The sequence below is a fragment of the Prosopis cineraria genome, unplaced genomic scaffold, assembly GCF_029017545.1.
Source record: "Prosopis cineraria cultivar Desert tree isolate PC_DT_omini unplaced genomic scaffold, ASM2901754v1 PC335, whole genome shotgun sequence".
Classification (NCBI taxonomy): Eukaryota; Viridiplantae; Streptophyta; class Magnoliopsida; order Fabales; family Fabaceae; genus Prosopis; species Prosopis cineraria.
The window spans coordinates 40,408-54,728 of NW_026555662.1; the positions used below are offsets into that span (position 1 = coordinate 40,408).

Sequence of the window (14,321 nt, forward strand, 5' to 3'; positions counted from 1 at the left end):
CCAGGAATGGGGCGGCTGGGACTCTTCCCAATCCCAACCAACTCCAAATGGATGAGAAGTTTAGAGATCACATTCGTAGATCCCATGATTGTGAAAATTAATTTTAAGATAATTTAATAATAGGCTTGAGCATCTTCTTCTTCTTTTTTTCACCCCAACCTAACCTTTTTTTCATAGGAAGGGGAAGCATACACTTACACGTGCACATAAACATGTCAATCAGTTCGAATGTAGGACTTCTTTTAAGAGAGGAGGAATAATTAGTCTTTAGGCTTGACATAATTAATCTTTTTTGCTTTGCATATATTTTAAATTTGAATTTTGATTTTGATTTTTGATCGAAACAATTACAATGTGTGCCTTTTTTTTTTTTTAACCGGTGGAATAGAAGTTCGACTTTTGCTAAAAATTGTTCTTCACCGTGTCTAAATATCTCATTAATATTAGTTATGGCTTCGCTTGGATGGATGAAAAAAGCAAGAGAAAATTACATTTTGATCTCATGAAAAGAGAATTTATTATCAAAAAGTTTTATAACATTTATAAAATATTTTTGAGTTTCAAATATTGTATATTTATAATTTAATAAAAAAATATTTACAATTAAATAAGGTGCATTTACAACGTGAAAATGCTAAAGATTAAGAAAACCAAGTGAAAAAAATCTAAATGAAATTGGAAAGATGCTAGTGCTGGAAAGGCAAAGATACAAAATAAATCAAATAGAAGATAGAACAATACTGTGTGTCTGTACAAACTTTAAAATGATACTTAAAAGGAGGTCTAGACAGTTATTATCTATTATCTTCTTTTAAAAATATTTAACACATTTTTAATCAAAATTGACTTTTAATAAAATGATTATTTATTTTTAAACTAATATTATCTTTTCATATTTACTTTTATTTTAAAGTGTGTTTCAATTTTAAATAAATATAAAATAATTTATTTATTATAGATATTTTCAAAATAGCACAGCAATTACATTTTAAAACACTAAAAATATTTTATATTTTTAAATATTTAACTTTTAAAAAATACCTTTTACTTTTTTAATAGGGAGAGTATTTCTTTATTTTTGTCGTCCTATTTATTGTAAAGTGGAAAAGAGATTTTTTTATCATGTTTATAAAAACATAATGTTATTTTTTTATTATAATTTTTTCATTTTATTTCATTAAATTTAGATGAAAAGACATATATGTATGTGTAAAATTAAAAAATTATTAAATTTTAAATGTAATTAATAATTTTTATTTTTTTTAATTTCCGTGGGTGAGATAGAATGGAAGTAATTAAGTTATAAATATGATGATCAAGTCAATCAAATAAAGTCTTTGCTCAAAAAAAAAAAGTCAATCAAATAAAGTCTATATGTTTGGGTTATATTTCTTCAATTTTTTATTGTTTGCGTTGTATACTTAAATTGGATCCAACTTTCATAATATACATAAATTGTTGCTATTACTATTCAATTTCTATCGTGTAACGTGAATAGAAAATTCAAAATTTTGTTTTGCGATAAGAAAATTTAAAATTATCCACGGCAATGGAATCTCAAAATTTTGGATAGAAAAATAAACTATCATCTTTTTTTTTTACTGAAAAATAAACTATCATCTTACTCGCTAATTTCCTTAATTCATTTGTCAAGCCTGTGTGTCAATATATTTCATTTATCGTTTTAAATTGCCGATAATTTGTTGGGAAAATTGTCAAAAAAATTCTTTGAAATATAAAAAAAATTGTAAGTTCTCATAAAATATGATAATTTTTCTCAAATCCCTTAAGTTATTTCCAACATTAATGTTTTTCATAGCCTAACTATAATACCCTCAATTTAAAATAAAAACGAGAAAAGGGAAATAGGCAGAACGGAACTTGTTATTTGTGATCTTGTTTTAGTCATTGTTGTAAGAAAAATAATTATTACTTAAACTAAAATAGGCACTGGTATTTACAACATTTGCATTTCAACAATTAAAATATTGCAAAAGGGAGTTGCTATTGCTTATCTTGTTTTAGTTACTACAAAAAACTTTTCCTTTCTTATTCATATTGTAACTTTATTTGTTGATTCAATATTATGTTAAAATCTCTATTAGAATACATGTTCACCTTTATACCATGTTTAGTTGAGAAAAGAAAAAGGTAAGGGACAAGAGATGAGGGAGCCAAGGGGGGTAGAGGAATCCCCTCCAAATCTCCCCAATTATAAATCCCCTCTATTCAAGTAAAAATAGAAGGAAAAAATATGTTTGGCATGTCAATGAAAATGAGATAAAAAAATTAATGTTGTATTTATATTCTGCAAAGACCAAAATACTCCTAACCAAACAACCATTGAAAAATGAAAAACCACCATTAGAGGGAAAAAATAATTATTCAAGAAGAAAAATGGATGAGAAAAATATTACAATACTCAATTGTCAACCCATTCAACATAAGATTGCAAAGATCAAATTTCATATAACTAGATCTAAAAATCATGGACCAAATTTAGGGGAGAAAAAGATAAAGATATATACATCAAAAGAGAAAATGGAGATCACAACTCAAACCTGCTAGCCTCACCTCGAATGAATGCTAATATGGCTGCCCTCTTCAAGGTAGTGTTTTAGGTGGAGAATCACAGTGATGGTTGTTGTTGCACCCGAAAAATGTGACACGGACGGCGTGTGAGCGAAGGTCCCAGTCTTCGCAGCGAAAACTGGATCAAACGAGGAGTCGCCACCAAGAGTTTGAGGCAAATCTCGGGGAACCGATTAATGAAGGATAAAGATGGTCTGCGAAATTAGAAAATAGGTTCAGGAGTCGATTGAGTGTAGGAAGGTGTTAGGCACCCCACGATACCTGTTCGTGAGAACGGCTACATAAAGTTTGTTGTGCTATATTAATATGATTTTAAAATTATTTTAATTATTCCTTTTATGTTTATGTGTTTGATATAAAAATGATAAGAATTAAGTGAGAAATATTTATTTACTTATGAGGGAGGACTTGACTCAAAATTTAATTCTGAGGCCTACGTACCCTATAATGGAGATTAAAGTCCACGTAATTTGGGCTTAAAAATTTATTGGTGAAAATATTTCTTGAAGAGAAATTAATTAGAAATAACTCATCATTTTGCAAATAAGCACTTTCTAAAATTTTGATATGTGTATTTAAATTGCAAGAAGTAATTTTAATTTAATTATTTTCTCAATTTTCTCAATTTGAAATGAAGAAAAGAAAAGGGTTTAAAATTATTTTCTTTTATGTTTTATGATTGAAAATTTTAACTGCTATACCTGCTGTAAACACTGTATTTTGTCTGAACATTTTTTTCATTTAGTAAAAATAATAATAAATAATTAAAAAAATATAAAAATATAAAAATAAAATTTAATCCTTTTTTAGGATTATATTTAAAAAAATATAATAATTTAACAAAATCAAAATATTTTTTAAATCTTCTAAAATCTCTCTCAAATTATCCCAACTATTCAAAATATTGAGAATTAACTTTTGAAAGTTCACTTTTTTAAATTAACTATAAAAAATTAGGTTAATAAAGAAAGAAATATATAAAAAAATAAAATAACCATAACATAATAAAAAAAAAAGCACACACAATCAAAAACAACACACAGAGTAGCACATACGCATGAGAAGAAAACACACAGAATGCAAAGAAAAAGGGAAAAGCTTCTGGAGATAAAACACAACCATAGCCCAAAAGAGATGAAGAAGACGTGCACGGTAGAAGAGAAAAATGAGAGAACCTGTACACACACTTTTGGCTAGCAGAAGGAGCAGAAACAAAACAGAGATGCACGTGCAGCAGCATGCACACACGAAACACATGCACAGCACGTAAACTCTTTACATGCAACTCTCCCTGCTTCTATTTTAAAATAGACAACACAGGAATAAGGAGAGGAGGAGAGCTAGACAAATAAAAGAGAACAGAAGAGGAAGAGAGAGATGGAGGGGGAGAAAGAGGGAAGGAAAAACAGATCTTAAAAAAACACAGCATGCATGCACGAAGAGGAAATGGACGGGGGGACCGGAGAGTAAGAGAGAGCACCAAAAATAGGGGGTTAGAAAAGAGGAGGAAGACTGGAGGAGGGAGAGACAGAGAACACATGAAGAACCGAGGAGAGAGACCGAGTACATAAAAATCGAATGAGAAAACAGAGATGAAAGAAAAGAGAAGAAAAGGATGGATAATGAGAATGAGATAGAGAATGAGAGATGAGCGAAAAATGGAGAAAAACAGAGGATGAAGGAAATGTTGAAGAGAGAGAAGAGACGGAGATTAGAAGCAAAAAATAGAGATTGAGGGAGAGAGGAGATAGAGATTAAAGGGAGATTTTTTTCTGGAGAAATAAAGACAGAGAAAACAGAAAGAGAAGACAGAAACCAGACGAAGAAAAAATGGAAGAAAAAAAGAGCATGAATAAGAGAGAAAGAATAACAGAAACCGAGAGTAAAGATCAGAGCAGAAAAGAAGAAGAGACTGAGAAGAAGAGAAGAGAACAAATGAGGAGATCATGAAATGGCTTTTTCGTCAATGGCGTTAACGTTGTCTCCTTCGATAACCCGTGGAGACATGAGTGCTTGAGGTTCTTGAAGTTCCTTCACATTCCTTACCGGTTCTTCCAGACACAGGCTTGTTATTAGGGTAGGTAAATCTGCTCTTTATATGACCAAGAGGAACAGATCATGAAAATTACTGGCACAGACTCACAATTTTAACAGACGGATGAGGACCACAAGTGCTTTAAGTTTATTTTATTTTATTAACTGCACTAATGGTTGTCCACATTATTCCTAAACTGTTGAGTGCAAAAACTCATGAGCTGATTCTCAAGAACAAGGTTGAGGAGCTCAATAGGGAGATGGGACTTACCCTTATACAAAAAGAATTTGGAAGGCATGTTAGAATGTTGACCCATGAGATTAGGAGCACTCTTGACCAGTATACCATTTTGAAGATTGCACTTGTTGAATTGGGAAGGACTCTGAGCTTCGAAGGATTTGTACTGTGGATGCCATTAAAAAGTGGTATTATAAGATATCCAATATGTCTAAGGTACATTTAGTTTGGCATGGTTGATTCTCAAATTACCTTTCAAACTTTTTAATTACCATGATTTAGAATAATGCAACGTGAGGTGACATGGTTGAGGTGACATGCTATACATTAATCTTTGTTCATTTATAGTAGTTTATTCATACATATCGATAATCATGGCTAATAACATACATATACATCATAGTGCTTTATATTCCCATATGATGTCATGATTTTCTTATAAAAGAAAAAAAAGATAGATATATATATATACATACATATATATATACTTATGGTTTATTTGTAATGTGAGATTTTAAGTCTCCGTAAGTATTTAAACTTAAAATGATCTCATACTGTGTAAATCAATAAGATTTCGCAAGTATGAGAATCAATCTTATAATAAATATTTAAATCTCATGTGAGATTTCAAGAATTTTCATATAAACTTAAATTAATCACATTACTGTGTAGAATAATAAATCCTTGCAGATATCGTGATTCACAATTTATATGGTAAATAAATAAATAAATTTTGTAAATAAAATAATAAATGTTTTTATGATTTTAATTAATTAAATTAATAAATTTAAATTACAATCATGCTGTCTAATTAGATCTTTTGATCATATGAGATTTTTTTTTAAATATCTGTAGACCTTTAGGATAATCGTACTGCCGTGAGAGTCAATAAGGCTTCACAGGTATAACGATTAAGATTTTTATATTTAAATATGAATTATACAATTATGTATTAAAATATATTTAAAATATATAATATTTAATCCTTTATGGTGTGAGGATTTTGAATCTCCACAGATATTTAAGATAATCATATTACCGTAAAAATTAATAAGGCTTTACAGGTATGATGATTAAAATTCTCTAAAAATATATATATGCGTGCTTGAATAAATTATTACTAACATATAAATAAATTTAATCTTTTATTGTAAGAGATTTTGAAATTTTCGTAGATATTTAGAATGATTGCATTATCGTATGAGCCAACAAGGCTCTACTGGAACTGCGATTAAATTCTCAATCATAAAATATAAAAAATAATTTTAAATCCTTTTCTTTTCCAAAAATTCAAAAATTGAGAAAATAATTAAAATTAAAATACTTTTATAATTTAAAACACACATATCAAAAATTTTAAAATTTTTTTATTTGCAAAATGGTGAATTATTTCTAATTAATTTCTCTTTTAAAAAAATATTTTCACCAATAAACTTTTAATCTCAAATTACGTGAACTTTGATCTCTATCACAAGGTACGTAGGCCTCAGAACTAGATTCTAAGTCAAGTCCTCCCCCTAAATAAATAAATATTGCTCGCTTAATTGTTATCATTTTTATATTAAACACATGAATATAAAAGGGATAATTAAAATACTTTTAAAATTATATTAATATCGCACAACAAACTTTAGGTAACCGTTCTCACGAATGGGTGTTGTGGGGTGCCTAACACCTTTCCCACACTAAATCGACTCTCGAACCTTTTTTTCTGAATTCACAAACCATCCTTATCCACCTTTAAACAATTCTCGAGATTTTTCTCAAAATTTTGGTGGCGACTCTCATTCCTCCAGTCTTTCTTCCAAAGGTTAGAACCTTCGCTCTCGCGCCATCCGCATCACATTTTCCAGGTGCAACACCTACAAAGCCTTATTGGTTCATACAATAATGTAATTATTTTAAATATCTACAGAGATTCTGAAATCTCACATGATAAAAGAATTTAACAATTTATTTATATTTTTAAATATTAGTAATAATTTGTTTAAGTATGTAAATATATGATTTATAGGCTCTTAATCATCATACCTACAAAACCTTATTGACTTATATGGTAATATGATTATTCTAAATATCTACAGAGATTCTAAAATCTCACACAATAAAAAAATTAAATTTATTTAAACACATCTTTTAATTTAATTAATTTATTATATGATTTATATATATTTTAAAAACTTAATTGTTATATCTACAGAGTTTTATTAACTCATACGATAATGCGATTATCTTAGAAGTCTATGGAGATTCAAAAATCTCACATGACTAAAAAATATAATTGGTAAATATGATTACAGCTTAAATTCATTAATTTGATTAATTAATTTTTTTAAATTGTCTATTATATGATTATTTACAAAAATTATTTATTTATTATAAAAATTGAGAATCACTCCATCTGCAAGAACTTATTATCCCACACAATATATGATTAGTTTAAGTCTTTATAAAGATTCTTGAAATCTCACATGGGACTTAAATAAGTTATTAATTTGGATTATAAAAGGAGATTTAATTTTAATGATGGGCTTTTAGAACCTATATTAATATATAAGTTTTGCTTTCATATCTGTGAAACCTTATTGATTTATACGATACAAGATTATCTTAAATATTTACAGAGATTCAGAATCTCACACGATAAAGAATTAAATAATATTCATTTTAAATATATTTTAATGCATAATTGTGCGACGTATATTTTTAAATATAGAAATTTTAATCGTTATATCTATGAAGCTTTGTTGACTCACACGGTAGTATGATTATCCTAAAGGTCTACGAAGTTTCAAAAATCTCACATGACTAAAAGATTTAATTAGAAAGTGTGATTATAATTTAAATTTATTAATTTAATTAATTAAAATCATAAAAAAATATTATTATTTTATTTACAAAAATTGTTTATGTAATACATATAAATTGAAAATCATGATATCTGCGAGGATTTATTATCATATAATAAGATAATTAATTTAATTCTCTACGAAGATTCTTAAAATCTCACATGAGACTTAAATATTTATTATAAAAAGAAAATTAATTTTAATATTGGACCTTCAGAATTCATATAAATATCTACAAGACTGATCCTCATACCTGTAAAATCTTATTAATTTACACGGTATGAAATCATTCTAAGTGCCTACGGAGATTCTTAAATCTCACATGACAAAAGATAGCCAAAATATTACAGTTGGTGTATAATATTGTGGTTAACTAAACAATTCATGCAATAAAAGCTATAGAAAGAATAGAAAAATAAACTATTTTGATAATTCACTATTATTTTGACTTGAGTATACATTCTTAGAAAAATTCATAAACTTTTAGCAAGATTATAGCCATGATAGACATGGCTTCAAACCACGATCACCTCACAAATTATTAACAATATTCTCACAAGCTCTTTCTCTTTTTTTATTTTGTCAAACACCTCTGAAATATATTCTAAATTCTATATCGAAACATTTAATTCCTAAATATTTTAATGCCTAAATTACATCTGGATCAGTCCGCACTCATAATATCTACTAATGTGTATATGTGTGTGTGTGTGTGTGTGTGTTCATCAATTAATTCAAATTAAAAGAAATGATATAACTTAAATATTACCTGAGCAACTTGTAATTCCAAGCTTGCATTCTTCTTCCTCTCAAGACGATGCTTTCATCGTCTCAACCTCAAGTTTTGAACGTGTTTTAGGTTCTTTGTTGCTTGTAAAACATCCAGAACTTGTGTGACTGAGGGAAGAAGAAAATGGTGATCTCATTCAGTCTACAAACTAATGTGTGCATGCATGCTACTGTTTATGCGTTCTTCTCTTGCTCTCTCGGTTCCATTCCCTGTTCAATCATCCTCCAACTTCTACTCCATCTCTACTCTCGGTCTCCATTCTTATGCTTTATTTTTCTTCCTCTCTCCCTTTCCATTTCGATCTCTCTATTTTTTTCTTTGTTATGTTCTGGTTTTGCTTCAGTTTCTCCCTCTCTCGGTCTCTTTCTCATCCGTCTCTCTCTCACATTTCTGGCTCTCTTTTTTTCAGTCTCTCTCTTCCTCTTCCTCTTATTTTTTCTTCTCTTCCTCGGTCTTCCTCTTCCCTCCTTCCTCCAGTTTCCTTGCTGTCTTTGATCCGTTCTCAGTCTCTCCCTCTCAGTTTTCTACTCCATTTCTGTCTTTTTTCTCTCTTGTCTATTTTTCTCTTCTCCTTTTGCTCTCTTATTCTTGGTCCTTCTACTCTATTTTTTGTCTAGTTTTTTCTTCTCTATTCTCTGTTTTTTCTCTTCTCAGAAAAGCTTCCTTTCTCGGTCTCTTCTCCTTGCTCTATTCTCTCTTTTTTTCTCGAACCTCTTCTCCATCTCTGTTTCTCATTTTTTTCTCAATTTCAGATTCGTCCCCTTCTTCCTCGATGCTTTGTTTTTCTCTCCGTCTCAAACCATCCCCCTTCTCATATGTGCTTGTATTTTTAAAAGGGGAAGCCTCGTTCATGCATACGTGTGTGCCTCTCTTCTGCTCTTTTGCTCGTGTGTCTCAATTCATTGTTGTTTGCCATCTCTCCTGTGATCACAGCTTGCTTTCAGGGTCTTTCTGCATTCTCCTTTCTTGCCTTCTACTGTGCATGTGTCTTGGTTCTCTTTCTGCTTTTTTTTTTTTTGCATTTTTAGCTTTCTTTTCCTTCTGTCGTGTTTGGTCTTCGTGTGCATTTTGCTTCATGTGTGTTTTGCTGTGCAGTTTTCTGTTCCTTCTCATCTTGCGTTTGTTCAAAAGGTTGAAGTCTTTTGGTTGTGTTTCGTGTGTTTGCTTCTGCATGTTCTATTTCTTTTCTGCATCGAAGGTGTGAATTTTTTGTGTTTGGTCGTACCCAGCCTTGTAGATTTTTTTGGTTTCTATTCCTTGTTTTAAATTAAAACACACCACACACATGTATATTTTTAAATGAAAAATAAGATTTAAGGAGGAGAAAGAGAGAGAAATTTAATTTTTAAAATTGACTCATAATATTTTAAATGATTGGGATAATTTGGTAGAGATTTTAAAAATTTAAGCAAGACTATTATTATTATTATTATTATTATCATTTTGAAATATAATCTTAAAAAAGGATTAAATTTATTTTTTTATTTTTTATTTTTTGGTGATTTTTAATGATTAAAAGAAATAAGATCCAAAGCAACAAAAGATTATTTTATTGTTAAAATAAAATTAAACTCTATTAATTATTTTTTTAAAAAATAATCCTAAAGGGGATTAAATTTTATTTTTGTATTTTTATATTTTTGGTCATTTTTAATGAAATAAAAGAAATAAGATCCAAAGCAACAAAAGATTATTTTATGTTAAAATAAAATTAATCTCTATTAATTATTTTTTCAAAAATATAATCCTAAAAAGAAAATGTCCGGACAAAATATGGTGTTCATAGTTGTCAAAGATCTTTAAGACCATGCATCGCAGGTAGAGGACTGTCGTGAATAATTAAATATGATTTTTTTTTATATTTGTTTAGCATGTTGTCATTAAGTTCACATTGGTGGAGAATCATAGCCCTTTTACTGATTGAGGGCCATCATCATTTGCAGAGAACAATTGTCACCAGCCAAAGGCGAAAAATGTGAGTTGCAATCATAGAACAATGAGGGGAGGGAAAAGGCAAGGGCAAACAAGTCCATCGAGAGAAAATGGAACCTGGCTCTATCAAGTAAAGCAAGGAACCCATCTCCCTTAACTTTGATGGAATTGGGTTCCATGGAGTATTGAGTTCCTCGTATTAAAGAACAAAAATATTAACTTCATTATACTCATACGTTTTTCAATCTAGCTCATTTCCATTAAATATGATTTTAATGTCAAAAAGTGGAGGGCTCCCTTTCATTTTTCATCCAAACAAACAAGATAAGGGAAAATTTTTCCCCTCCTTTCCACCAAAGAGACGCTTGGTCCTTGATTTTGTTTTGACTAAATTATTATTTTTGGTCCTTCAATTTCTATAAAATTTTAATTTATGAATTATATTTTTCGTTTCTTAACTCCAACACCGTTAATTTTTTGAAAGAGTATTTTCATGCCAATAATATTATTTTTTTACAAAATAAATTTATATATTAATTTTGAGATATTTCTTATTATTTAAAAATTTAATGTATTTTTTTTGTAATAAAACTAATGTTGTTAATATTAAATGACTTAAAAAAATACTTTATAAAATTAAAAAATTAAAATAAATTAGAAAAATGAAAATAATTTTTTTTAGTTTATATAAATGACAATTGGTTATTGAAAATTGTCATAATTTTAATAAAAGTTCCTATAGACCTCTCTATCAATAACTTTTTTAGTGAAAAGATAATTATATCCTTATTAAAAATAATAAACTCTGTTTATAACTTTTATCTAAAGAATTACAAATTTGTTATATAATCATGAGAATTGAATAAGAGATTATAACTTATCAATTATAATTTTTGTCATTGAAAGATAAATCCAATCATAATTTTTACTTAATAAATAACAACTTATGCTATGTGAATTGCAAGAATGAGCAAAAAGTCAAATGTATTAAGTATAATTTTATTATTAAAAAATGAGTTTTCAAAATAATAAACCTTATTCACAACTTTAAAAAAATTATAAGAATTGAACAAAAAATCACAAATATTAATAAAGATAAAATAATTTTTTTAATTAAATTTATTGAAAAAACATTTCAAAAATTTTATTAAAATTATAATATTTTAAAATGCCACATCATCGTTTATATTATTTAAATTTTATATAAAGTTAAAGTATTAAACATATATTTTAATAATTTTTTTTTAAAAATACTCTAAGTAATACTAAGAAATACTTTCTCAGCATAAGTTTTACTTATCAAACGCTACGAAAGAATACGAAGGGTCACCGGCAAGCATCACTAATTCGAAGCCTAGTCATGACAGTCTCTTCGTTTCGGCAGTGCTGATACCGCATTCCTCCCGCGCCAAACCCTAATTTGTCCTCACCGCTAACATTCTCACCCCGCTACCCGAATTCATGCCGAAACCAAGAGCCCGGACGGACCAACATTTCCCACGAAGCGTAAGCCTGATATAAAACGGGCCGAAGATTCTCTCACGGTCCCCAGAGCAAAGCTCAAAGCTCGAATCTTCGGATCACAGGTCATTGGTTCCCATCAGCGAAGCGCGAAACATCACGAGGCTTCTTTAATTTCGGATAACAATGTTGATGTTCTTAGTGGCAATTGTTCTCCTGTCACTGACGAGAACGTCGAAAAAGTTGAGTCCTATGCGGTCGCAGAGGATGGGGCGATGAAGGCGGTAATTTCGTTCACGATGGCGCTGAGGATGATGGGGACGAAGATGAAGACAACGATGGCGAGGAATCCAATGGAGAAGTTATGGTAGACCGAAAGGGAAAAGGGATTATGACAGCTGACAAGGGCAAAGGGAAATTGATAGAAGAAGATGACGAGAACGATGACGACAGTGGCGGCGACGACGATTCCAGTGACGGTGGAGTTGTTTCGGATGGTGACAGTGATCTGTCGGATGACCCACTTGCAGAGGTGGATTTGAATAACATTCTTCCGTCAAGGACTCGAAGGCGGACAATTCATCCCGGAGAATTCATTGCTAATGATGTGGGAAATGATGATGAGGATGATGATAGTGACGATAGCGATATATAAGCCTGGAAGGTTAGTAGGAACTCAAAAGAATTAGTTATTGGGATAGCTATGTTGTAGATCGTGAGAACTTTTTTTCGGAAACAATGCGGTGATGTGATTTTGATTTTGATATTTCTACTCTGATTAAGGAACTCCTACACTCTCTTTCCCGCATCATGACAGTTCGCTCCATTCTATCGTTTTATGTGTGCTTGAAATTCACTGATAGTTTCTTACTGGATAACTTTACTGATAGAATGATTTGGGGTTACTGGCTATTCGCTTTAAAGTTTCCCAATTGTAAAAAATTATTATTGGACATCGTGGCAATTAAGTTCTTCATGAAGCTTTTCAGTATAGGCTGAAGTATATTGGACTATTCACCGAACATTGCTGTCACTGCATATATGGCATATACAAGGACGAACCACTAACCAACCTTGCTCCCGAGTGACTAAATACTTGAGGAATTTAGATGAAACGATAACCTTGTCAGTCGAAGGAATGAAGTTGGTATTCCTGGTGTTTCAGAGATTGTTTTAGGCTAATATTGCGATTCATGTACTTGCCTTGAAGATAAATCCGTCCCCGGTGACTCAAATTTCATTCTTTTTTCGTGGATGTTTCTTATTCCCCTGCCATCGTTCCTTCACCATGGCTCTCTCCATTTGGATGTTCCCTTTTTCCATTTTTCATTAAAATTGATTGATAATATCTCTAGTTTGTACTTTTTTTGGAGTTACTAAGCGCTGAGAGTAAGCCGTATCCTGATTTTCTGGTGTAAATAAACAATTTCCTTTGACAATCCTTCAGCCCATCATGAACTCGTGACAGCACATGTTTTATTTGGCCAAAACATTATTTGGATTGAAGACGCTGGGATAATTTTGTTACATAAAATGAAGATAGGCTGTGCAAGGTACTTTATTGTTCGTCATTTGGGATTGGAACAAGTTTGTTTTCACTGAAAGTATAGTTTTACTGTCAATATAATGCGATGTGTTATTTGTGCGATGTGTTATTTGTGGCATGGTTGTATGCTGTGAAGTTTATAGTTACTTTCCAACATATCATAGAATTTTTTTCCTTTCCATGGCGTGTATAATCAGGTAAGCAAAACCTGTGGGCTGATATTTTGAAATTTCACATTTATTGTCGAAAATGGATCTGAGACAGCTTTAACAAGGCTAATGTGTATCAATCATTAGTACATGATCCTATGAGATTAAGGACTATCGTCAATCAATCAACGTAGTTTTCTATTCTGTGTGATGACATACTTTGAAGGCAGTTATTTTCTCTAGTTGGTGTAGGTTACTCTTCTCGTGGCTAAATTTTTTGCTAAATTTCACGTTACCTCATTAACGTTGAGCAATATGGGGTAAAGGAAATGTTTGTTAGAAAACTGTTCATATTGCCACTTGCACTCTTTGCTTGAATATCTAATTGATGGTTGATCATCTTCCGCTATGCTCAGGGGCCTGAAATCCATATTCGACTGCCACTACTGCCCTCATTTTATAAAAATTCTGACGGCTTGTTTTAACTGACACTGACATCAGTGTTGTTGATATGGTTGAAATAATTATCAAGTGTTGTCCTACATACTGTCATATTCTATGGATCTTACGCTTAACCTTTTGCGAGGAGGAAACATTTTGTTCCAGGAAGGGTTCGAAGTTCGAACTGGGGTGTTTCTAAAGGCAACTATATATCAGACAGCAAGTACGGGAGAAGTTATGCACTTGACTTTTGCAAGATAAGAAAGAAAGCTTGATCAACGGATTTGCC

At 30.4% G+C, this 14,321-nt stretch overlaps 1 protein-coding gene across 1 annotated transcript; it reads left to right on the forward strand.

Annotated features, from left to right (window-relative positions):
• Positions 1-4,799: 4,799 nt before the first annotated feature.
• LOC129296465 (ethylene receptor 3-like) lies at positions 4,800-12,887 on the forward strand. The gene is made up of 2 exons (XM_054935060.1): positions 4,800-5,052; positions 12,145-12,887. The coding sequence occupies exons 1-2, from the start codon at positions 4,800-4,802 to the stop codon at positions 12,549-12,551; spliced, it is 660 nt and encodes a 219-aa protein (XP_054791035.1). The 3' UTR covers positions 12,552-12,887.
• The last annotated feature ends 1,434 nt before the right edge of the window (positions 12,888-14,321 follow it).